Source organism: Chaetodon auriga, chromosome 5 (genome assembly GCF_051107435.1).
Source record: "Chaetodon auriga isolate fChaAug3 chromosome 5, fChaAug3.hap1, whole genome shotgun sequence".
NCBI classification, from domain to species: domain Eukaryota; kingdom Metazoa; phylum Chordata; class Actinopteri; order Chaetodontiformes; family Chaetodontidae; genus Chaetodon; species Chaetodon auriga.
Window position 1 is genome coordinate 26,255,383 of NC_135078.1, and position 22,576 is coordinate 26,277,958.

Sequence of the window (22,576 nt, forward strand, 5' to 3'; positions counted from 1 at the left end):
AGCTGAGGGCATATTTTAGAGTTGTTATTCCTGTAACTGTGCCACTTTAAAGAACAAACCAGCTCATGTGACATAAATACATGCATGTCAAGTAAAAAAGTAATAAAAATGAACAGGTGTCTTGGGAAAGAGGAAGCCATTAGTCACTGTTTTACTGTACATAGTTTACAAAAATATCAAAGGTCAAATGTCCCCAACACACAATGAGATGAATTCCATGTGAACTGCATATTTAATATGAATAACCACGTGTAAGGTTGGAAATGTATTGAAGAGGTGTATTAATTTTCTATGATAACTGTGGTTAATTGCTGGTTTAACAGACATGTGGGTCCAGCTGACTTGCAACGTGGTTCATCAGTTTTCCAGAGAGGCCACTTTCTATTACATTTCTGAGTCTCACATGCATTACATGCTCCAGGTGAGGCTGTGAAGTGGCAGACAACACCAGGCATCATAGGTAGCAAATGTGAGGTCAGCAGGGACAAGGACTACAATGCATATGCTTTCCAAACTGAGGGAAAATGCATTTGTTAGCTTGTGCTTTACCCACTGAGTCTTTTGGTATTTTATGGAATTAGAAAATTGCTGATGGTCACAGACAGTCGATGTCTGGCTTGAGATCATCTATCTGGGTAATATTTCATTAAATTTCCTTTCAGATGTGATGCGCATACATTCTCAGTGGAATAATTTAAAGTATAAGGGTTTTTTTTGTTTCACTCTTTCTCATCACTACCACTCCTCTCTTACACACATCACGTGGTTAGAATGATATCACTGCAGTCCTGAATGCAGTTCTGCATTTCAAAAATTTCTTAAGCAAAAGTTAGAAAGCACTGTCAGCAAAATTTACTGAGGTGTCAGAAGTAATAAAGTAAAATGGTCAGTGTTTTATATATCTTTGGGTATATGTATATATACCCAATATATATATGGGTAAATGTACTTGAGATAAAAGGACAATTTTTGCCTCTGAGATGTAGTGGAGTGGAAGTATAAAGTTCCATAAAATGGAAATACACACACACACACAGACACAGAGTTATAGTGATAATAAGCTTGTGCGCCAATAGAGTACTATAAAGAGGAAGTCCAATTATCTTTATTTGGACTGGTGGCACGAAATGCGTTCCTTCAATTTGCGGTGGAGGTTTGACTCTAGGAGTTTTGGCTTTCAGAGTCTTGATGCCACCAAGTGGCATAATCCGTCCACTACAGTAAGCGTGTCAAGCGTACACTATTTTAGTTAGATTAGTGTGTTAAGTGTGTCACAGAGATGGAAGACCTATTCAGATACTTTACTTAAGTAAAGGTAGCAATATCAAATGTAGACACACTGTTTTACAACTAAAATTCCTGCATTAAAAATTGTACTCAAGAACTTTATTGATCCCCTAGTGGAAATTGCAATGTTGAGGCAGCAATTCACATGTCACAAAACACGCATAACTTACACTAAACTGGCCTTTTCTCGTATTTTCATTCATGCAAGCAGTCAGGAGCACGCGGCAAATTCTGCCAAATTTTATTTTGAAAAATGTCGCACCGGAAATACTTTACTATTCTTGGTTGCTACGTAATGCTAGCTCATTCTATTGCCTGCATCTTCCTCCCCGACCAAAGACTGCCAAACACAAGAAGCTGTATTTACCCGGCTCACAATAAGTCTATAGTCTTGTTTCTGTTAATTGTTTAAGTAATGTAGAATGGCGTCGGGTTTTGGGAAGATTGTCGTTGGTACTTATGTGGAGATAAAACGCAGTGATGGTAAGTTTCATCCACCCTGTCTATTCTTTCTCCGTCGCCCTGTGTAAGTTGTTTGGGGATCTTTGTTGCTGCGGTGCTGGTGAATACAGCAACCGTTGTTCCTGGCTGCAGGGCGTAACGTTCACGTTAGCTGCACGAGAACGTTAATATTAGCTGTCAGGGCGGAGTGCTTCAACATGGCCAAAGCCTTTGAATGAGCTCTTACCTTTGTTAGCTAGCTTCTCTGCGAATTTAGGAGACATTTGCCGTTAGCTGTTAATTCATCGTTAGATAACATCAGATGCTTTCAACTCGAAATTAACGACGCTAAAACACCAACCTCAGTGCCACTGTATAACGTTACTGAAACGATTTCTTCTAGCAAATCAAAATTGAACATTAGCCAAGCTAGCTAAATTGCTAACCAAGCTAACGTTAGTGCGGTAGAGTGCAACGTTAGCTTGTGTTAAGCTAGACGGCCATCGTTAGCTAATGTTACCGGCTTTATTATAACTGTAACGCTATATTGAAACCGAACCGCGATCCATTTGATTAACGAGTTGTTTGCTCTTTGGCTGTATTTTCTGCAGAATATAATCCAGGTATTCAATACAAGGATTAAATTTTAGCTAAATGTCAATTGAGCTAACTTTACTAGCTTTGGTTGTTGTGGAAATCCTCAAATTGTCCAAAATCATGTTAGATTTTTTTGAGTCTGTTGTAAATCTGACATGCTGTGTGTGAACAATAACACCATAGACAGAGATATCCCAGGATTTTTGCAACTACATTGATGTGTAGATAATTTTAGAAACTCAGACAAGATTACTTTTTCTAACGTTGACAAGAAAACATAATTTTACTTATATCAAATATAACGCTACACCAAGACACTGTCAGCATGAAGGCGGACAGTATTGTATGAAATGGCTATGTCAGCTCTGTGCTTATTGCAGTAGTACTTCATATTGTGAAGTACCATCAGGAAGAAACTGGCATTACAATACACTCACTTCAGCCTCTGTTTTTTGAAGGGTTAACAGAGACGTAGACAGAGAAAGGGAGAGGCTTGTTGTATGACTCCTCTCTATGTCAATGTCAGCTTTATTCTGCCGGCATGGTGTACATGTAGAACACTGCTTCAGGGCCAAGCAGCCAAAGATGACTGAAAAGTTTGTGTCATTCCTGCTGGCCCTAGGATGAGACTACACCCAGTGATGATGTTTTGTCATAAAGCACTAAACAATGAATACTCTTTTGTTCAAAGCACTTGATTGAAAATAAACCATCAAAGCTAGCGGTAAGGCTGTGTTGATGATAACGTCCTCAACTCCATCCCTAAGAAGTTGACTCGGTATCCTAAGATCAGAGGTGAAATGTGAACGAAGCACTCAGCAGGCTTAGAGAGAGAAGCAGCCCCGTCTGTCCTTTTCCCTGCTGGTTGGTGTTGCATCCAGAGCAGGGATTGTCCTCTCTCTGGGGGGTTGATCGCGGGGCTGGTTCAGATTCAGGCCATTAGCCACCACCCCATCTGTTGCAGCCAGCTCCCTCCGTTCTGCCAGGACACTCCTGCTCCCTCTGAATTTTTCCCTTTCACAGTCAGTCCTCATGAGAGCAAGATTTCATGGAGAATTATATTGTGCTCTTCAGTAGATGACCTGAAGTTAATGCTTATTTAATCATCTTCTCCCCAGCTCTACGGTTTGTATGTCATCAATAGATTCACTGTTTAATGGCTGATGTCATCTGTTTTTATTAGGTATTAATTTTTGTGTGACATATTGGGAGTGTCTTTTAAAGTAGAGAGGTAGAGAGGCATAGGCCACATACCAGCTTGGTGATTAAGGACTGCATAATTTTTCTCAATCTGTGACATGCTGACACAGTTTCATCGATGGGTGCTGTTGGTTTTGTAGTGAAACTGATGCTTCTAAGGCTTTGTTTGTTCCTCAGGCTTAGCAGAGCTTGAAGCACCCCCCCTTAAGCCTCTTCAACTACTGGGAGGTGTCAGCATACCCATCCAGCCAGGTTTTAGTATAAAAGTGGGGCACAGTGGACAGTGACTTTGGTTACAGAAAATCGGTCTATCATCTGCGATAAGACGAGCCATTATGTGACTTAACATTTAGTTCATGTAGATTGGCATTGGAGTAGAGTGTATATGTGAGGAAGAGGGAGGCAGGCTGGTGCACTTGACTGATTTCTGGACGGAAATTAAATGTCCCCTTGATCAGAAAGGTGTGTCTGGATCTTGTAGGTATACACTGTCTGTCACAGAACAGATACAGTGCCCATGAACCTCTGAGGGCTTTTTACTTTGGCTGAAATGGTTATTGATTAATGATCATATTATTTGTTGCTTGACAAAAAGGTAATCAAATGTCATCATAGGTCAATAATTTAAGTCCCTTATTAATTACAAAGACCAAATACCAGCTTTTTAAAAAGCTCTTTTGTATAAATTACCTGTATATCGCTCTAACTATATTTTTTCAGTTGACGCTTGGACTCTGGTAACTGTCATCATTTAATATATTGCATAGACTAAATGATTCATAGAAAAGATGTGGGTCTGTCACATTTTGACACCCTGCCTTCTCTGGATGTGGAGGGAGAGAGTTGTTCTTACTGTCTTGGTGATTGGTGGAGCCAGTTTTTGTGTCCCTAGGTCTCTAGGCCTCTGACTACAACAGGTCAGATGGGCCCCCTGTAAGCCCATTGTTGTTAATGGTGTTACTGTGGCCTCTATTCTCAGGTGAAAGCTTTGGCTGCAGTATTGATAACTGTACATGTCTACTAGCAGCGAACTTACTTAGGATGTCTATTGTTTCATTATGAAATGATCATGTCGTGACCCCAGTATTTTGGCAACATATTCTGTTCATTTGTGTGACATTATGTTAACAGTAGAGAAGAAGTGCTGTAAGTGTGCGGTAAGGACGTCGCTGTGTGCTGGTTGATACAGCAAACATCTTACTAAGTCAGCAGATTTGGGGAGAAACAGATCACTTCATGTAACATTTATTTCTGTCAAACTGGTTTACTGTTGTACTGTCTGCTGTGCCCATTGGAAAGTAGAAACAAATAGAGTATACTTTGGAGCTTTACTGGATGTTATGTCACATGACAAGTCTATCATAATCATGCAAGTGGTTTAGAGGAAGTTGTTGCTGTGCTCTGCAGTTACTTATGTAGCACATGTTGAATTGAGTCCTATCTGTATGAACAACAGGAAGGCTGTGGCCTCACACTAACATTAGCCAATGCCATTTTTTTTCCTGGCATTCCCTTGTTGTTTCCATAAATCCTGTGCTGCAGTCACTATTGCAGCATGGCATGCTCTCAACACTCCTTAAGTCGCCTTTATTGCTGTAACCTACTGTGTCACAATTCAGCAGTGGATTAATTGCTCTCATATTCATGTCTGGTTGTCTTTCCTCCCTGCAGACCTTGTGGATGTTGGCATAGTAGTGACTGAAGTATGCTAGAGGGAACTGAATGCACAGTCAGACAGGTGACAAATGGAAGGCAAACCTGAATAAATGAGTGTATAAACAACAAATCAGAAAAGATGTCTTCATACACAGGACACGAGGAATGACTGAATGGTATAAAAATGAGAACGATGTGAATCATCTGATCAAGGCTTCACAGTCACCACACCTTCATCTGATGATCACCTATAGACGTTTGTTGACTGGTGTTAGTGCTATATGAAGAATATAGAAATTGGACTATATAAATAAAGTTCAGTTAAGTTTTCTCAGCCACAGCACCAAATTTGGAAATATTTTTTGGAAAAAAGGTGTTTATCCCATCAGTAGAGTCACAGAGACTTGGAGAATGAATGGCAAGTCCCATTGAAGCTCTTTTGACAGTCCTCGGGGGCCCAACACCTTCAACATTTCACTTGTCTTTGTTGAGAGTACTGTTGATTACAATGTTTTTCATAGCCTTTAAAACTAATTATGCCTGTTTAAATAGATAGGCTGCAGGAGCCCCACAGTGTTTTATTGTGAATTGAGTAGAATTTTGTTATTAAGTTCTCACATATCTGTCTGAAAAAAACGTGTTTAATCCATTTTGTAATAGTACATAATGGAACATAGTACACAAATATTTATTTTACTTTACTTTTCAATGATGCTGGTTTTGTCAAACATTTGTCAATGCGAGTTCTGGATTTCAGCCCAACCAATAACAGAGATTCATGACAGGCATCAGTGATGGAGGGGTAGAGGGAAGGGTTGGCTTTAAAGGTTGACATTATTGTTCATAAAATGTTTATGGCAGTGTTGTCTATCACAGTGGTTTTTATGAATGCAGAATGATCAAGTTATTGCTGAATTTACATGTAGTGTTAGTGGACTTCAGTTTTTAAATTGACTATTGGCGTATTATGGCTGCAGTTGATTTACTAATTATGGAGAATTTATTCTTTTTTAATATATGGGATCTATCCGCCCTCTTAAAGCCAGAGGTTCCTTATCTTCAGCATGCACAAAGTGTTCCTCCCGACTGTCCAGGTTTGAAGACACTCAGTTTGCTTTTTTCCATTTTACTGATAGAAAGCCGTTGTAAGGTAAATCAGTTGGATGTTCAGCAGTCGAGAACACTGAAAGCATCTTTGCTCCTTTGAGTTTCTGAATAATGGATACAGGAACATGGTGTTTGCCTGGACTGTGCTCGGTGTTTCGCAGCATACAGTCAGATCTACAAAGACAAAGATGGGAGGGCTGAGAAGGCTCTTTACAGCTGGCATTATTACACCACAGACAGAGAGGCGGAGAGAAGCATGCAGGCGAGCAGCAGCTGTGCTCGTCTCTGTCATCAGTGATTCCTTCCAATGGGTCATTATCAAACCTCGTAGTCAGTTCTTGCTAAGATTAGCCTCTGTGTGTTGCCTTGCTGTCATTTGAAACTTAAAGGACCCAATTATGTCCTCATGTTTTGAGGTGTTGATGTTCTGTTGGTTAGTATTAATGTAAGCATGTACAGGAGTGAGTTTACTAAGCCTTCATTCAACACTGTGCTCTGGGCCGAGCTGCTTTCATCTCTTTCAGCTTTTTTTTAGCTTAGAATTACAGCTTGGACAGAATCATTATTTTGGACTGTGGACATTTAGTTGAATCAGTCTGAAGTTATTGTGCTGAAAGCTGATGGACACATGAACACAGCACATCAGGGTGTCTTGACAAAACCTTTAATATCATTCGTCACATTCTCAAAAACATTTGTGTAACTCTTTTGAGGTTTTCCAGCCTCGCTGCATTTCCAAATAAAACAGTTCTGATCCAGTGCGGGGCTTAGATCTGATCAGGCTGTGGTCATTAGGCCTTTTGTAATTTACCCTGCTAACTTGATTTCCTTGTTGATGCACAAGCCAAGGTATTGGTGAAATCCATTTTATGTTAACGTGTGTCCGTCTGTGTGCATTTGTATTGAGATGTGTTTGATTGTCCTTAATTATTGCTTTTTCAGAGCCATTATCACTCACTCACTCTACTACAGTTAAAGTATCGCCACCATCTTTGCTGCCAAACTTGTAAAGGTCCTAAAAGAGTTTTGGCCGTTGTAGCAGTGGGCCCTTTGTAGGCAGCACTGCCTCCACTTTCTCATGATAGCCTTTCTTTTCATTTCATGTGTTTGTGTTTCCCCTGTCTCTGATACTTTCACAGGACGTATACACCAGGCAATGGTGACCTCACTGAATGAGGACAACGAGAGTGTCACAGTGGAGTGGATAGAAAATGGAGACACAAAAGGGAAAGAGGTAAACCACCATTTATTACCTCTCAAAGCTTCAGCGGCACCAGCATATGCTCTTATTTTCCACAGCAATTATTATGCTATTATCCAGAGACATTCAGGCCATCCAGCCTGTGTGCGTTACAGTCCCACCAGATACCACCCTCTGTACACTGACGGGCATGAGCTATTAAGACCTACATAAATATATATGTATATATCTGGGCTTTGCCTTCCAAGTGAAGTCTCAGCTCATTGGTGTTAACATCAAAGTGAAGATCCAAGTCTATTTTATTTCATTTTGTCAGGTTACCATTACAGTTTTCTGATTGTGGTTCAAGTCTGACCGATGTCTGATTGACTCAAGTCCTGGTAGTCCAGGTATGCATGTAATCAGCTGCTGCTAATGCTCATCTGTTTCTGGACAGATTGACTTGGAGAGTATATTTGCACTTAACCCAGATGTGGCTCCAGATGAGGAAATTGCCCCTAGTCCAGAAACTCCACCCCCACCTACACCCACATGTGTGAAGGTCAACAAAATTGCTAAGGTGAGTACTGGTATCCCCCTATCTGGAAACAACTGCAACAAATCAGTGTGATTGAGATTTTGTAAACAAAAATCCATCTTTTTCTTTTGATTCTCTTCCTCCTTTTTACATCCTTCGTTCACATCATAGCCAGAGTGAATCTAAAGGCTCAGACTTGCTCAGGTAGTGTGGGTGCAGTTTGCTGCACCTTAATATAGAACCGAGATCATCCTGGGTAACCAACTAATTGGTCCTGTTAAGTACACTGTGTGTGGTGCACAGTAGATTAAGGCCATATTGTCACGTGAACACTGGGATTATTTTGATAATTACTGCAATTTTCATTTCGGTTTTGAACATATAAAGAATGTACAATAATCATCCTCACACAGCGTATGCATGGAGTTACGCCCCTCTGTGATGTGGGTCTATTCTCATTTCTTTTTTTAAATACTTAAAGATGTGTGAGTGTCATCACGAACATTGGCGTTAATAAAGGAGGGCTGTACTCAGCACTAATCTGATTCTCAGGATTTGTCTATTTCTGTATCTCCACATAACAGAGGTGGCAGGGGGAAGAGCAGAAAAGTGGGGGTGGGGGGAGTATGTGTTTCCTTATTCGGGGCCTGAGCAGCTATGAAAAATATTAAGTGAAATTAGAAATTACTTAACCCTAATGACTTAATCCTAGAACATTTCACTGTAGCTTTTGTTTTTTTCTTGCAGAATCGTCGGACGATAGCACCCACAAAGAATGACACTCCGTCCAGGGATAACAGAGGTTCGTTGAATTATTGTTAAATTACTAACTCAAAACATGTCAAATGTGTCAAACCTTGAACATGAATTTAGAAATCATAAAGAAAAGCAAAGATCTATACATGCAAAACACATCAGTGACCAATATTATCTGATTATTCTGATTTTCTTTAAGTATTTCATAAACATATCTCACACACTGTAAACCTGTTGTGTCCCAGTGTTGTATGATTATTTGACCTAAGATGTGTGCGCATACATACACACATGCACTCAGTTTCTAGTTTATCAGGCACACCGAGCTAAAATTAATGCCATCAGATCAAACAGTCCTGCAATAAATCCTCCATTCATGAAGGTTGCAGTGATCAGTTTTTGTGGAAACTCGTTCAGAGGTCTTAATTCAGCTTCATGGTAATTTTGGAAGATGATGTTTGTGGTGCTGTTGAACTGTATTGTGTTACAGAGAGGTGTTTCTGTTATTTAGCCTGTGACCTACAAATAACAGAAACACCTGCCAGAAAAAAAGGACAACAACTTAGAGCTCTAGATCTCGAGTTACTAATTTCTGGTAAAAATCACCCATGGTGCAACAGATTTTAAGTGGGGTCAAACTGTCGCTTCCTTAATCTTTATGGTTCTGTGTTTACAGTGATTCCAACCCGGGCCAGACCCCCACAGTCCCAGCAACCCGAGCCTGCACCGCCGCCTCCATCCCAGCAACCTGCACAGCCCACTCAGGCTCAGACACAGCAGCAACTGCAGAACGGTAACACGATCTAAACGAGGATTTGTTTTTACATCACCCTGAGCTGTGGCCTTTCTTTCATTTCCAGTGCTGTTGATCAGTTGATTTAGGCCATCTGCAGAAAACAGACATATGATGAATTTTTAATGCGTGTCATGTTTTTGTTGACCACGTGTTTATCACAGAATCCTCACACCAACCGATATCCAGAAAGGAGTTTGGACAGCTTTGTATGTATCACCTGCATGTTCCCCCTGCCCTCAATGCCTTATGGTGATTCTAATAGAGTTCCCAGTAGAAACTGAAAGTCCTCTAGTCTCATGAGAACGTTGTTCGCCCAAAAAGTCTGCCAGATACTATTCAGAGCTGTGGTGTGGTGGTGAAGTAGCTCAAATGCAATCCATCCAGTAGACAGGCTTTCTGGGTATTAGACAGGGAGAAAAAAACATGCTGTTGGACTGCGCTGTCTTTTCCCTGCCTGATTTCTGCTGAGTCACACACAGGGAAAAGCCTGTGGCACTGTGCATTACCCTTCAAGGCTCAGAGAGCAACAGTAAGCTTTGTCTTTAACCTCTGTTCCCTTCAAATGCTCACTGTCATTTGAAGGGCTGAGAGGAGAAGGAGGGAAATGCTTTGTCTCCCCCTCCTCACCCCTCAACACTGAGACCCACAGTTTTTGGTGATTCTGTATCCCTCTTATACTGCCTTGTCCTGGTGTTGACCCAGCTCATCTTCTCCTCCCAGATTAGAGCAGATTATTAATCCCCCTGCTCTGATAGTCTGGCTTCTCGTGGACTGGAGCCAGCAGGAGAACGGGACTGTATTACAGGACTTGGGCCAGGCTTTGCAGTGGGAAGCTGGGGCTGTAGCAGCGAGCCAGGGCTAATCAGATACCACTGGTTTTTATGAACTCTGAGGCAGAACTGGCTTTTACTCACACGTTTGCTAACTTGTGCTCTCTTTCTATAACTACTAATATGTTGTGATTGACCTGAAACACCACTAATCTGTGGGTGTGCTGTGCTGGGAGATTTGGAATAACCCTCTGGTTGATTGAAGCAATTTTCTAATCACACTTGATTTGAAACCACCTCAAAGTTGAATTTATTGCTATTTTTGCAGTTTTTTGCAGCAGTTTCCCGGTCTGGTTGTGTTTTAGGATGCAGACTGAAGGGATAAATGAGGAGAGCAGGATTTGAACACAGTGTAAAGGCCTTTTGTTGGTTATGTAGAGAAAGCAGCTAGTGTTATACTGGAGGCACTGTGTGCCAGCCGCTGCTTCCGGGTCTGTGCTTGAGCACTATTACTGTTCAGCTTTGTTGGAAATAGCCCAAGGTCTTGCTTCTGTTTGAAGGAAGACCAAGAGAAAGGAAAGATTCACTGAGAGAAAGACAGTGCTCAAGCCAAGGGAAAAGACTGAGGAAGTATAGGAATTTGGAAGAAGGAAGAGACCTTTCTATAGAGGGTATTGCTATATCCTGTCAAAGGTAGAAGAATCAGTGTTTGTCTTGTCTTTATGGCAGCGAGGAGGAAGTCAAACTGCGTGAAGGAGGTGGAGAAACTGCAGGAGAAGAGAGAGAGGCGTCGGCTTCAGCAACAGGAGCTCAGGGAGAAGAGAGCTCAGGTACATCGATATCATTCACCTTTCTCCTTCTTAATGAGCAAAATACATTAACTGAGTCCTGAGAACCGCTTGCATTCTTGACATTGAAATGATAAATTGAAAGCCATGAGAATAATTTTCCTTTTGGTTAATAAGCTGGTATCTCACTTCAGGAGGTGGATACCACCATCCCGAACTATGAGATCATGTACATGATCCGAGATTTCCGAGCCAGTCTAGACTACCGGCCCCTGACCACAGCAGATCTGGTGAGTAGAGACTGTAGCTTCTCCTTCTTTCCTGGTGGTTAGATGTTGACCCTCGCCAACAGTATAAGAAACTGTCCTTCTCTGTTGCACGGTCCAGATTGAAGAGCACAGAATATGTGTTTGTGTAAGGAAACGTCCCCTCAACAAGAAAGGTAAGGTCTTCTGTTGGTAACAACATGGCTCTTATGATCAGTCATATGTTGTTTTCTGTTTCCAGTGTTTTCCTCAAGCGTTAATGGGATTGACAGTCTGGCCTCTGCTGTGTTCCAGAGTTGTCCATGAAGGATTTGGATGTGATCACCATCCCTAGTAAAGACGTGGTGATGGTTCATGAACCGAAACAAAAAGTGGACCTCACCCGCTACCTGGAGAACCAGACCTTCCGCTTTGACTACGCCTTTGATGACAGCACCACCAACGAGATGGTTTACAGGTTTGTAACAGCCAGTCGTCGATACTGTGAGGACAATGCATTGTTTTCCAGAGCTGAATCAGGGACTGGCATGTCTGTGGACATAAAGGTTAGATGTTATCTTGCTTTTGCAGAGTAGTAAATGAATGTGTGCTCTGTCTCGTCCTGCAGGTTCACTGCCCGACCTCTAGTGGAGACCATTTTTGAGAGGGGCATGGCCACCTGCTTCGCCTATGGGCAGACAGGCAGTGGAAAAACACATGTGAGTTACATGCAATGAGTTCTTCAAAAGGCCAAACCACATCACATAGAGATTAAACCTGCCTGCTCCCATTGAGAGCTTGCTCTCTTTATTACCCTTGCATAAAAGAATATCTTCACCGATGCTGCATTGTGTGCTGTATTTCAGACTATGGGTGGAGATTTCTCTGGAAAGAACCAAGACTGCTCTAAAGGAATTTATGCATTAGCTGGTAAGTCAGAGAGCTGTGTTCAGTGAGTGAACGTTCAATGAAATGAGTCTGGGTATTATTTTCTAAAAGGTTTGTCTTGCTCTGGTGAAGTTTTTACATTTCTATCTCTTTTCTTGCAGCTCGGGATGTATTTCTCATGTTGAAGAAACCCAATTACAAGAAGTTAGACCTACAAGTGTACGCAACCTTCTTTGAAATCTACAGTGGAAAGGTGAGTGACGTGTCATCGTCTGTGTGTTTTTCTTCTTTTTCCCCCCTAAATAAAACATTAAGCTGACTCTGTGTGTGTGTGTGTGTGTGTGTGTGTGTGTGTGTGTGGTGTTAGGTGTTTGACCTGCTGAACCGTAAAGCTAAGCTGAGGGTGCTGGAGGACGGGAAACAGCAAGTGCAGGTTGTGGGGCTTCAGGAGAAGGAGGTCAAGTGCACAGAGGACGTCCTGAAACTCATAGAAGTGGGAAACAGCTGCAGGTAAAACCACCGAACTTTGAGACTTTGAATCATCACAGTTGTTCAGTCTTTTCATAACTCTTTGAAACACGTACTTTTGATCTCTTATCATGCAAGTCTCATAACAGACTGTGACATCTCTGTGGTTCATGGCCACATTTGTTCGTTTCTTGCTCTCTTCAACCTCGTTTGTCCTTCGTTCGTCTCTGCGTCTCCTTCGTCTCAACCCCAGAACATCAGGGCAGACGTCGGCCAACGCCCACTCGTCTCGTAGCCACGCTGTGTTCCAGATCATTCTTCGGAGGAAGGGGAAGATGCACGGCAAGTTCTCCCTCATTGACCTGGCGGGGAACGAGAGGGGGGCCGATACATCGAGTGCCGACCGCCAGACTCGTCTGGAGGGAGCTGAGATCAACAAAAGCCTGCTGGCCCTAAAGGTTCGTGAGCAGCGGTGGCAGTAGCTCGATTTTCCTGCTGCAGCCTCACTTCATGTTCCTGTGTTTCCTACAGAATGCACAGTGATTCCAAAAGGCCAGTTTCTTATTCACCACGTTACGTCTCTGCTTCTCGTTTCAGGAGTGCATCAGGGCTCTTGGCCGTAACAAGCCCCACACTCCTTTCAGAGCCAGTAAGCTCACACAGGTCCTGAGAGACTCCTTCATTGGGGAAAATTCCCGCACTTGCATGGTCAGTCCATTACCTTCATTAATATGCTGTGTCTGTGCCTTCATGTGCCTTCCAGATGGAATTTATTTGAATGATCTCCTTCTCTGCACAGATTGCAACTATCTCTCCTGGTATGACCTCCTGCGAGAATACCCTGAACACGCTACGCTACGCCAACAGGTGGGAATACGCTGACCTCCTACAGAGATTTGGACAATGCTGTGATGCTACAGGAACAAACCGAAGTTATGCAAAGACATGAAATTATGCCTCCTTTAACTCCGCGATGATCCCCAGTGGCTTCTGTGTAGACAGAAATTGGCTGTAGCGATGTTGTAAATTCTCTCAGTAGTTCCGTCTGACTCTCTTGTCTTCCCTCTCTCCTCTCTTTCTCCTGCTTTGTTTCCCTCTTCTCTCCCGCCCTCCGCTCCTCTGTGCGCTGGTGTGGCTGCTGCCGCTGTGCAGAGTGAAGGAGTTTGGGATTAGTCCGTCGGACATCCCCTTCTCCCAGGGCGGTCAGGGGAGTCGCCCTGACCATTCGCCCACCAATACCTTTGAGTACGATGACTTTGCTGCTACCTCCCCCAGCAGGTCAAGCACTCCCCAAAGCACAGCACTGCACACACACTCACACACAAAACACACACGGTGCATGCGCTCCCTGCAGGTATTTATGACATTATGATAACCATCCATGAGCTCATTTTAGTGGCCTCCATTCACTTCATCGTTTTTTCATCTGCATGATGTGGCACTTTTCATCCTCCTCCCCTGCTTTGACTCTTTTCTTTTGCTAAGCTGTGGACATAACCTTTTCTTTTCACTGAGTCCTGAGGAACAGTCCATCCACCTGTCCATATTTTGGGTTTGTCCTTTATTTTTCCTGCGTGACACCATCGATGGTACGCCCCGGACGTCAGGGACAGCAGTGAAAGCTGGCTGTGATTTGTCAGACTGAACTCATGGTGGTTCAAAACGTGACTTTAAAAGGTGTCAGCTGCTGTTTGGTCCCGATAATAACACTAAAGCGTCCCTGAAGTTGTTCAGTGAAAGCATCCAGGATGAGCTTTTGTTTGAGTGAACTCTTAGCACATAATCCCTCTCACATAGTCCTAATTAATCTGCAGGTAAAGCCTCATCAGATCTGTCTCATTAAACTCGAGCTCTGACCTTCCAGATTCCAGAGCTTAGTGTTAGAAATTCCCATGTTTGGCCTGTATTGGATTGAGTCAGCACGCCCATTGTGAGAATAATAAGGATTAAACGAGGGTTCACTCATTTACAGAGCCGACGCACTCGTCTTTCCCTGTGCATGATGTCACTGCTGCCATGATGGTACCACCCTGTGCTATTTGTGAACGCTTCTGACCCCACAGTTAACATCATTCCCCGAGTCAAACAGCCACCATGTTCAGAACCGCTGCGAAAGAATCGGCCCTGACCAGCCCAGTGTGTTTGCTCTGCAGGGTGAAGGAGCTGACAGTGGACCCCAACCAAGTGATGGAGGGGGGTCGGCCCAACATCCACGCCGTCAACCAGCTGGATCTTCTGGACGAGGATTGGCTGAGCATCTCGCCACAGAGAGACGACCTGAAGCTGCTCTGTGAGCAGAATGTAAGCAGTGAACGCACGCAGCATTTGTGTGTTAGAAAATTAAGAAACTGTTACAAGAAGAGAGCAAGAAAGTCAGAAATGTGCTTTAAACTCTTGGAGAACTGACATTATTTCTTGGTGAACAGTAAAGCTGTGATGTCAGAAAAGGTGTCGGTCACCTGTCCAGTTTTTGTTGCTGCTGAAGACACGTCCGCCCTGTTTGTGTTTCTCTGTGTCTCGTTGACTCTGTGAATATGTTTCCAGGAGGAGGAGGTGTCTCCTCAGCTCTTTACCTTCCACGAGGCAGTGTCTCAGTTAGTGGAGATGGAGGAGCAGGTCCTGGAGGACCACCGAGCTGTTTTCCAGGTCAGAACACTGAAGGAAACACGAACGACTCTGAATGCAGCAGCTCGTCCCCACATACATGAAGAACTTTTGTAATTTCTGTACACACTGATGACAGGATGCAAATACAGGGACATTCACAGTTGTAGAATAAAGTGATCTTGATGACATATCACCATTTTAAGGTTAGATTTGGTTATTTAGTGTTCTTAGCACGTGATTCATTCAAGGGCGGTCGGAAATTCAAAAATCGGAGTGCTGCTGGCACTGCTTCGTCTGTGACAAACTAAATATGCACTTGCATGTGTCTCCTCTGAGCAGGAGTCCATCCGGTGGCTGGAAGATGAAAAGGTGCTGCTGGAGATGACAGAGGAGGTGGATTATGACGTGGAGTCGTACGCCACTCAACTGGAACAGATCCTAGACCAGAAGATAGAAATCCTGACCGAGCTCCGAGGTATGGCTGAGGCGCAGAGACACGCGGCTGCTGAAAACACACACGCTCGCTTTTTCATGACCATGTCTTTTCCTCTTCCTCAGATAAAGTGAAGTCATTCCGCTCTGCACTCCAGGAGGAGGAGCAAGCCAGTAAGCAGATCAACCCCAAGAGGCCACGTGCTCTTTAGAGACTGGAAGCTGAAGAGGTTTAAGTGGCACCTACAGAATCGTAACCACTAGATGTTTGGCACAACTCGGGCTGTCACTAGCAGCTGTGAAAACATGAAAAAAAGGACTGTCTGATGTACCAACAGGCTCAAGGAAATGCATCTGTTATGATCCCTCTCCTAACAAAACTGGCTGTTCACTCACTTTGGTCTCGGTAGAAAACTTAGGGAGGAAAATAGTTTTGTTTCCTTCCCGTTTTAGTAGATTTTTTTTTTTCATGGACAATGTTTAGTCTCCCCTCTCGGTTCTTCTTAAATTATTTTCTTTTATACTTGTTTGTACTTTCTTTGAACAGACTATTTTGACCTGGTTTCAGAAGAGATCCTCATTGAACTGTTTAAGGTTTACCACAAAACCAGTATTTGATTTCTGGTTGCTCTGGCTGACATGTCTGCATGGTCACTCTGTAATAGTGTATGTACGCCACCGTCCTCTGTTCTTCATGCTTTTCGGTCCTCAGTTGGCATTGTAAAGTCATACCTCGTAACAAGCGGTCTCTTCTCTCTTTTCCTTCCTCCTCTGAGCATTTACCAGTTTGGAAGAAGCCTTTAACCACATCGCGCTTCTTCCTTTGTGTTTCTTTCCTTGTTTCCTTGACAGATTTTTACATGTAGTTTGCTTCAGTTTGTGCCATGTCATTCTATGTGGCAACTGACTTAAAACTCTTACTTAAAGCAAAACATGTTTTCCACCCCTGTTTAACACTTTCTTATAAAAATGAAACTAGAAAAACTGCTATTAATAAATGTATAGTGAAGACCACTGACCTACCATTGGTTATGTTGCTCAGTGTTTGCACCGGATGTAATGCTGGATGAATTAATAAAGATTCATGTGTTTCATTTGAATGGCTTCTTTTGAAAAATCCAAATAAGTGAACTAACTTCAACTTTTCAACGACCTCTGAGTCAAAGCAGACTGCCTTATAAAAGCGTTTGACAGGAGTCCACGCTGGAGCTGACCTTAACATCATAATCATGTTGTTAAGTCGAAGGACGACATCAACTCATCGTGCTACTTCTCATGTTTCAGGCAAACAAAAAAAGGAAAACATAATAAAATCCCTAATTAAATCCCTGCATCAATTAAAAAAATACATCATGTATCCTGTAACATCCTCAGTATTTTGGAGTTTTACAGAAAAGCACCACGGTAAGAGCAACTGGGGAAGCGATGTGTATCAGCATCCATGGTGACAGATGCATAAATCCCCCAGTTCATCCTCCACAGACCAGTGTGACGTCATGCAGGTTTGAGCCTAAAGGTGACGCTGCACGTACTGTAAGTGGAAAAGGACATAACCAGTTATTTCTTACCTTAAACGTTGGTGCAGCAGCTGCTTAAAAGGCAAACTGTAACGAAATGTACACAGAGAAGTGTGGCTTCATTCATTTTACAGTAATGTAATAAATTACATTAAGTGCAGCGTCGTAATGTCAACAGACACAGAATCTAACGCTCTGTTTACCCTCACTACCGCGAGTGGAAACTGAAAAACTTCAATAAAAACCGAGCGGGATGAAGCTGCAAATATGTGCTGTTTTCTTCCTCCCCAAATGAAACCAGAAACGTCATATCTGTAGTTTCTACAGTTTTATTTTTAAAGGACTTTACCGGAAGCACTTTTATTTAGCTGCGTCTAACTTGACACACAGCCGCGCCAACGGTCGTCATGACTAGGCATACGTATTGCCCTCTAGCGGTACAAGTGAGCAACTGCACTCTGCGTTGGCCATAATGCAGATAGGAGGCCGACTGGTTGTCACTCATCATCTTAACGATATAGAAACGATACGACGTAATGTAATGAACACTTGGGAATATTTTAAACAAGAATTTTCACAAAATTACAGCGGTCACGGGGTACAACATTTATCAGTTTAACAGTCTATCGTTTTTTTTTTTTTAATGTTTTCACCTCAGGTACTGTCCTATTCTACCATTGTGCTATGGTCAGTTGTTTCTGACCTGCCCTCTAGTGGTTGCAGTCGGCAATTATAACTGTAACCGTATAATCTCGTATTTTCTTGTTGGTGGAGATCTAGTTGTAGTCAGTGAGAAGGAATATGAACACTGGTAATTATAAAGACACCATTGACAGCTGTTAATGTGTTGCATCAAGGCAAGCTAAATAATGTAGTTATACTTCTGGTAAAAATATTTAAGATAAACCTACCTTTACGCGGGGTTGTAGTTTTATTCTGTGGCCACCGGGCGGTGACTGGTGAGACATTGCGCGGGGTTGCAGTTGTACTCCGTGACCACTGGAGGGCAGCGGTGAGCCATCGATTGTTTCGGGAGTAAAGGCAGAATCAATAGCATATTACTCTAATTTCCGTTAAAGATTTTGAAAATAAAATATACAAACGTATGTAGTTACATATTATAGCCGCCAGAGGGCAGTGTAAATTTATGATCGAAGGAGGCTACGGCAAGGTACGTTTTTCGCTCCGGTCCTACGATCAGCGTAACGCGGTGATTACAGCACGTGTTTAACGATCTGTCCGACGGCATAGGCAAGTTAACAGTCCTTTTTGGCTCACCGTTTCATCACGAAGTTTCGCATATTCCAATATGATCCACATAGTTGTCAGATTTCGCTATCACTGTGGTTAAACTGTCAGAACAGACAATTCTATCTTACCTTCCTTTCCGGGGCCGCCTGCTAAAATAAAACTCAGAGGTGTAACTGCAACTCATGACCACAGGAGGGCAGTAAAAACTCAAGACGCTCAGATGACAACCGTCACTGTTTCCGCTACAAACTTTCAAAATAAACTTTCACATTAGCACAACCACCATCACAACTAACCCGAAGCAGACACGAATGCAAAGGAAACACTTTTGATGACGACATTCAATATCAACTTACAAAATGTTTTTTACTGTGACATGACAATAATGTTAAGACTTAAAGCAAGTATCGACAGCACACTAACGACTTTTTAAAGCATAAATATCATATTACAGCACATTGTATTGCTGCCTCAATAAATATTTTGCCCAAACAGTATGTCAATCATATCTTTGGGTTTTGAAGTCTTGGTTGCTCAAAACAAGCAATTTTAAAACACTACTTTGGAAGAAATCAACCGCTGCAGCCCTAGACTGCAGGATCAGGGGGAGTCTTTGCTGTCAGCACAGGAACAGACAAATTTGACACAAATCTTGTGGACAATCTGAATTTATTTTAAGAGACTGCACACTCTCAAAACTCTAGACGTGTTAAATATTTACCTTTTCCATAAGGAGGTAAGTTTGATGTAGTTTAGTTTAGAATGAAAAATCATTCATTACAGACTATTTTCTATGAATGGCAAACTCTCTCTCTCTCTCTCTCACACTCTCACACACACACACACACACACAGTGACAGTGTGTACACAGCTTCCATTCGTCGAAGCTGTCCGTGCACGCTCAGGGACACTTGATCTATACTCATAAGGCTAAAATAGCAAACTCAATGTGAGCTCTTTAAATGTATCCTCTGATATTCTTTGTACATTTCAGTTCTTCCAAGCAGCAAAGCTCCACAGGAGGGCAGAGCAGTCAGACAGTATTTCTTTCCACTCGTGTGACCACTGACTTCTCCGCTCTCATCTTAAAGGCAGGACATGAGAGTCACAGGACTGTTCTCTTCAGCGTCCTCGGCTGTTTAAGAAAAGTGGATCCCTGCAGAGTTGAATGCATGAAGCAGCCTGTGGATGAAGGAAACACTCATTACTTCACATTATTCAGAAAAAAAATGGTGGAAGAAACAAACAGGTGGTCGATGTTCAGCTTACACCATGAAGTCATCAATGTCCATGGAGCGGGCTCTCTTCTCACAGAAATCAGCCTCCTGCAAAACACTCTCGATCTTCTTGCTGATGCTGAAGTCTGCTGGGACTTCCTGTCATGGCGGAGGACGAGACTTTAGATTCAGATCCACAGTCTTAAAACACTCGTGTTCACTGACTGAGAGTCCGGCATGACTTAAAAACTGATTATGACTCACCACGTTGTGTACAGAGCAGTGAATCCTGTAGTTCTTTTCCAGAAGCTGTTCTACCGCAGTGGACCTGAAAATTATTTGAAAAAACATTTTCCCACACACTCTCAGAGTGAAGTACTACAGAGCTGAAATGAGGTGACTGTGTGCAGCAGGCAGGGACTCACTTGAAAGCTGCACTGAGGGTTTTGTTTTTCCGCACAAAGGCTATTCTGACCAGGCCGTCCCACTCCTGTTCAAAGGAAAACACAACGTTCATTATCTACACTTCTCTCTCTTTGGACCAGCATTAACTTTTCATAGCGTCAGCCCTCACCTGGAAGTTAACCGGAGGAGGAGGATTTTTCGGCTCTATCCTGACAACACTCGACTCCACTTTTGGGGGAGGACGGAAGTTATTCTTCCCCACCTGATCAAGGGGGAAACGTCAATGCTGAGACAGCTGTTGCAACACAAACCTTGATGAAACTAAACTTCCAAAGATGCTGTTACAGCGAAACACTGACCTTCATGAGGTGGTCCACCCGAGCCAGCAGCTGTGTGTTGATGGACAGTCTGCAGTACAGCTTGTCTCCGGGTGTAGCGACCAGTCGCATGGCGAACTCTCTCTGGAACATCAACACAGCACACCTGGACAAACGTTGGACAAAGAGGTGCTAAATGCTCAACGGCGACGTACGAAGAACACAGCCAAACTGTCAGTGGACCTCCGGCTGTTTCTTACCTGAAGAAAGGTCGATGCAGCAGGAGCTTGAAGACAAACGGTGATGAAATCTGCACAATTAAGAGAAGCCAAGTTTGAGATCAGTGCATTGAATGACACTGAATCAACTGTGCAGAGCGTGGAGGAGACACTCAGGTCTTTACCTGGTAAGGTAAATTAGCCACACAGACGTCGAAGAACGGCAGATCTGTTTTTAGTACATCTCCGACTAATATCTGAAGCTTGGTCTGCATGGGTCTGTGGGAAAACACAGTGACCTGCCATTACACATCACACATTCACTTCTACTCAAATACATTTACTGTGAAAGTGTTCATGGTGGCACAGTGCTGCTGACTCCACTCACGTGCACTGAACTCTTTTCTGAAGTTCAGCCACTAATCTGCAGTCCAACTCACAGGCCACCACCTGCAAGAAGACAAACTTCTGTTAGGACTCAACAATGACGATCAATTATTCGATCACTGCTGTGGACGCTTCAGAAAACACAAAGACTGTGACTTCAGACCAAGACAACACTTGTTGAATCTTCACAATCTTATCATCGTCAACTATGATATCGCCACCTGATTGTGGCATGTGTTTGTAGTTTCAGAAACACTCACCTTCTTGGCTTTCTCCAGCAGCTTCACCGTCATGTTACCAGTACCGGGTCCCACCTCCAGAACCACATCTGTCGGCCTCAAGGCAGCCTGGAAAGCACAGCCACAACCAGGGCTTAGAAAATCTGAACGTCATGAGTGTGTGTTTACAGTTTACAGGATGTTTGTGTGTGTGTGTGTGTGTGTGTGTGTGTGTGTGTGTGTGTGTTTGTGTGTGTGTCAGAAAATCAACCACGCATTAACGTCTCAATACCAGAGTGTGCCAGAACAGCGTACCTTCTCAATGATCCCATTGACAACCAATGGGTTCTTCAGGATGTGCTGGCCGATGCCGGTGTTGAACATGATCCCTGCAGCAGGAAGGATTGGGACACTTGTTGCTTGTGTGATGGTAATGAGCAGAGCAATAGGCTTAAGACTATACACCCACCGAATTTCATTACAAGGTTTTGTCCACAGAGTCATAAATCCCTTTTTTTAAAAAATTGTAGTTGATTGTTGTCTCATTACAACATCGTTCAGTGAGCGAAATAATTGTAGTAATCATATTTTTAGAAACATATTTTTATAGCATTATCCAGCTAATACATATCTTCGATTCAAAATACAATAAATGTACGAAACTGAGCCATGGCCACACTCACTCAATTTGGTACTTAACTAGCGATAGTTTCGACATTAGCTAGTTATTTGGTGGACAGTTTGTATGTCGAAATAGCCACAAGATACTCGAAAATTCATCAGTATCTTAAACAATGCCGTGTATAAATACGCACTTGCGAGTAAGTCGAGTAACTTTAAATAACGGTTTTCTGAATTGAGTTTGGCGTTAGTCTCACACAACTCTCACAAACGACTATCTACTGTCAACACAAGCAACAGACGTGACAACTATTCTCACTGATGGATGGATGGATGGATGGATGGATCGACCCTGGTATGACAAAGGTTTAGAACTTTTCAGTGCGCGTAGTGGTGATATGACTCTGAAACCCATTTTCTTCCAGCAGCTGACAGTGTTTGCTAACATGCTAATGCTAACCGCTTCCTTGGAGGAACATACCCTGGTTTTTGACCTCCTGGTGCTGTCTGCTCTTCTTCTCCGCTTTGACCTTCGGCATTTTTACTTTGTTTTATTTCGCTTTAAGATCCAGAAAACTATACCTGAAAAAAATAACCCAAAATATCTGTCTGGGCTGACTACACACGTGTAACCCCCTCTTCTTCTTCGTCACTGACAGGATGTACCCG

The 22,576-nt window shown here is 42.8% G+C and overlaps 2 protein-coding genes across 5 annotated transcripts; one reads left to right on the plus strand and one right to left on the minus strand.

The window, feature by feature from the left end:
* Positions 1–1,561: 1,561 nt before the first annotated feature.
* Positions 1,562–16,856, plus strand: kif2a (kinesin family member 2a). 4 transcript variants are annotated; one of them, XM_076730525.1, is made up of 22 exons: positions 1,565–1,770; positions 7,428–7,522; positions 7,926–8,048; positions 8,754–8,808; positions 9,439–9,555; positions 9,720–9,764; positions 11,058–11,158; positions 11,311–11,406; positions 11,504–11,558; positions 11,677–11,839; positions 11,990–12,080; positions 12,228–12,291; positions 12,411–12,502; positions 12,617–12,759; positions 12,971–13,175; positions 13,315–13,425; positions 13,517–13,584; positions 13,870–13,995; positions 14,871–15,018; positions 15,262–15,363; positions 15,664–15,799; positions 15,883–16,856. In XM_076730525.1, exons 1-22 carry the CDS (start codon positions 1,710–1,712, stop codon positions 15,966–15,968), a joined length of 2,283 nt encoding a protein of 760 aa, XP_076586640.1. In that variant the 5' UTR covers positions 1,565–1,709; the 3' UTR covers positions 15,969–16,856. The 4 variants fall into 4 exon arrangements, with proteins under 4 accessions (XP_076586641.1, XP_076586643.1, XP_076586640.1 ...); XM_076730526.1 differs by lacking the exon at positions 9,720–9,764 and having other exon boundaries at positions 1,562–1,770; XM_076730527.1 differs by lacking the exon at positions 13,870–13,995.
* Positions 16,857–19,174: 2,318 nt separating this feature from the next.
* dimt1l (DIM1 dimethyladenosine transferase 1-like (S. cerevisiae)) lies at positions 19,175–22,564 on the minus strand. The gene is made up of 12 exons (XM_076730735.1): positions 22,389–22,564; positions 21,602–21,675; positions 21,329–21,415; positions 21,070–21,131; positions 20,867–20,960; positions 20,724–20,773; positions 20,506–20,629; positions 20,316–20,408; positions 20,167–20,231; positions 20,006–20,069; positions 19,794–19,900; positions 19,175–19,706 (listed from the first exon to the last, which is right to left on the minus strand). The coding sequence occupies exons 1-12, from the start codon at positions 22,444–22,446 to the stop codon at positions 19,664–19,666; spliced, it is 921 nt and encodes a 306-aa protein (XP_076586850.1). The 5' UTR covers positions 22,447–22,564; the 3' UTR covers positions 19,175–19,663.
* Between the last annotated feature and the right edge of the window lie 12 nt (positions 22,565–22,576).